The 2158-nt window shown below is 41.6% G+C and overlaps 1 protein-coding gene across 1 annotated transcript; it reads right to left on the bottom strand.

Moving 5' to 3' along the window:
* Positions 1-45: 45 nt before the first annotated feature.
* On the bottom strand, positions 46-1040 carry FOMMEDRAFT_164065 (uncharacterized protein; the record flags this gene model as incomplete). The annotated part of the gene is made up of 4 exons (XM_007272378.1): positions 46-458; positions 509-571; positions 624-798; positions 858-1040. Coding segments are annotated over 4 exons (834 nt in total), but the record flags the coding sequence as incomplete, so codon positions are not given.
* Between the last annotated feature and the right edge of the window lie 1118 nt (positions 1041-2158).

Genomic DNA, 2158 nt, shown 5'->3' with positions numbered 1-2158 from the left:
GAAGTGTTGCGTGCCTCTGAGGCCATCCTCGTCTGATTTCCATACAATACGGACTGGATCGCCCCAAATAGCATCTGGCTGTGCTGTGCCAGATTCGGTCTTTAATTTTGGCGACATATCGGCACCAACCAACACATTGAGGAACCCTGTCAAAGCAAGTTCTCGGTCGTTTTCACTATTGTGTACGTCACAAGATGTGAGAATGAACTGGTGGCAAGTGAAGAGCATATTAGGGGGCGGCTCCAACTCTGCTTGTTCATCAAGATGCTGCAGGCGGTGTTTAAGCCTGGCGAGGGCATGGTTGAAGAGTGCCGTTGGTGGTCCGTAATTGGAAGCCGGACGATGAGCATGCACGCCGCGGTTCTCATCAGTGCTTTGTTTTATTCCAGCCTCATCGCGGATACCCTCAGACGGGGATGGAAGACGGCGGATTTTGCTAATCGGACGCGCTCGGCGTTCTGGTGAACAGCTTCATTAATTAAGCACACTTGATGAATGGAAAATGTACCTTCGGTCATCTTGAAAGCACGGCTATCTGCGAGGTCGGGTACCTTGTCGAGATTTTCCAAAACTTGCGAGAAGTCAGTTGAATACAGCAGATGTGTTGAGATCGAAATACGCACTGGATTCAGTCACAGCAATGACATCTACCTTCTCGTCCTTTTCAGGTGCGGGGCCATTGGTGAAATACTTTGAGAGGCGATGCACAGAGTTCATCATGCTATCTGCATTTCCGCAAAGCCACTCTAATGCACGTCGATAGAGTGTCCCGGATGGATCCAAGTCCAGGTTATTGCACTGAATAAACAACGTTAATTAACAGCACGACGGCGGAGAAGGAGATGACTGAGAATGACCTTATAAAGAAATAGCTCCTCGTTCTCCAGGAAACGCTTGTAATTCTGATTGTTACGAATTGCATCTTCCAGGTCCTGCACCAACGCATTCTCGAGTACGGGAAAGGATTTAGGTTGTGACTTGACACTGTACGGTAAAAAAACCACAAAGTGGTGCTGCTCGGAAGACGTGCTGGAAGACATAGTAGAAGGGATACAACGTGTGTGGTGGTCCGGAGTTGAGTTTAAAGTCTCGCGCGTCTCGAAACCACAACCGATCACGTGGTCATAACCATGAGTGTGACTACCGTACCAGTGACGAAGACTTGACACAGCAGACATATTAGAATATGATACACAAACAAATTTGTCCCATATTCTAAACCATATTCTTATTATCCAATCAAAGGCCTGCTTCAGAATATTGTTTAGCATATGATGTGAATATGTTTATTTGTTATAAATATGTCTGCTGTGTGACTTTCGACTCTGACGTGACAATAAAACCCCAGCTGTAGCGTCAGGAAAAAGTCTGTTTTCTTATATAGCTTTATAGATCTTATATAATAAAATACACATTACTTATCAGTTTTATTGTAATTATAAGTATTTAACTCTATTATAAAGTAAAAGCAAGTCTTATATACTCTTATAAAAGCTCTATGAGTATTATTCATTAATATAATATGGTAAATGTATTATAATAGTCTTATATAAAGGGTATATACATTTTATTAGTTATATATAGAGAATAAAAGCACTGTAATAGTATTATACTTGAAGAAAAAGGTTTGTATCTAATATACAATATAATAAAGAGGTTTTTCTGTACTTATAATTTGTATAAAAGTTCTATTAATGTTTATAATATCTAGAAACTCTGTTTGAGAGGTTATAAACTTAATAAATATATAGTACTAGAATGTAATGTGCACATTACAATAGTATAATAAATATTAAGCAAGTCGCTTAGATTATGTAATCATCGAATATCACATGGGACTTAGTACTTAAATCTTGGTGTGGCACTCGTCCTCGTCATTCTCTATGCCTCCGACCACCATCGAGTAACCTTCTGTCCCATCACTATGTCGTTGCTTCTGGTCTCTCTAGTCCAGTCCTCTGCTTGCAAGCGTCCTACCAGCTCGCACTCTGCCTGCAACAACCTAGACAATAAACATCACTGTACGCGTCTCTCCAATCTGCTGTTACGATGCCTGCGCTGAGCCTCAGATCCTGCAACGACACCCTAGCTGACTACACCGTCCTTCAACATAAAGCGTAAGCAGCCAGTCTGTTTCATAATAACCTGCACAGTAGTT

The sequence above is a fragment of the Fomitiporia mediterranea genome (assembly GCF_000271605.1).
Source record: "Fomitiporia mediterranea MF3/22 unplaced genomic scaffold FOMMEscaffold_1250, whole genome shotgun sequence".
NCBI classification, from domain to species: domain Eukaryota; kingdom Fungi; phylum Basidiomycota; class Agaricomycetes; order Hymenochaetales; family Hymenochaetaceae; genus Fomitiporia; species Fomitiporia mediterranea.
This window is presented reverse-complemented; position numbering and strand designations above follow the sequence as displayed.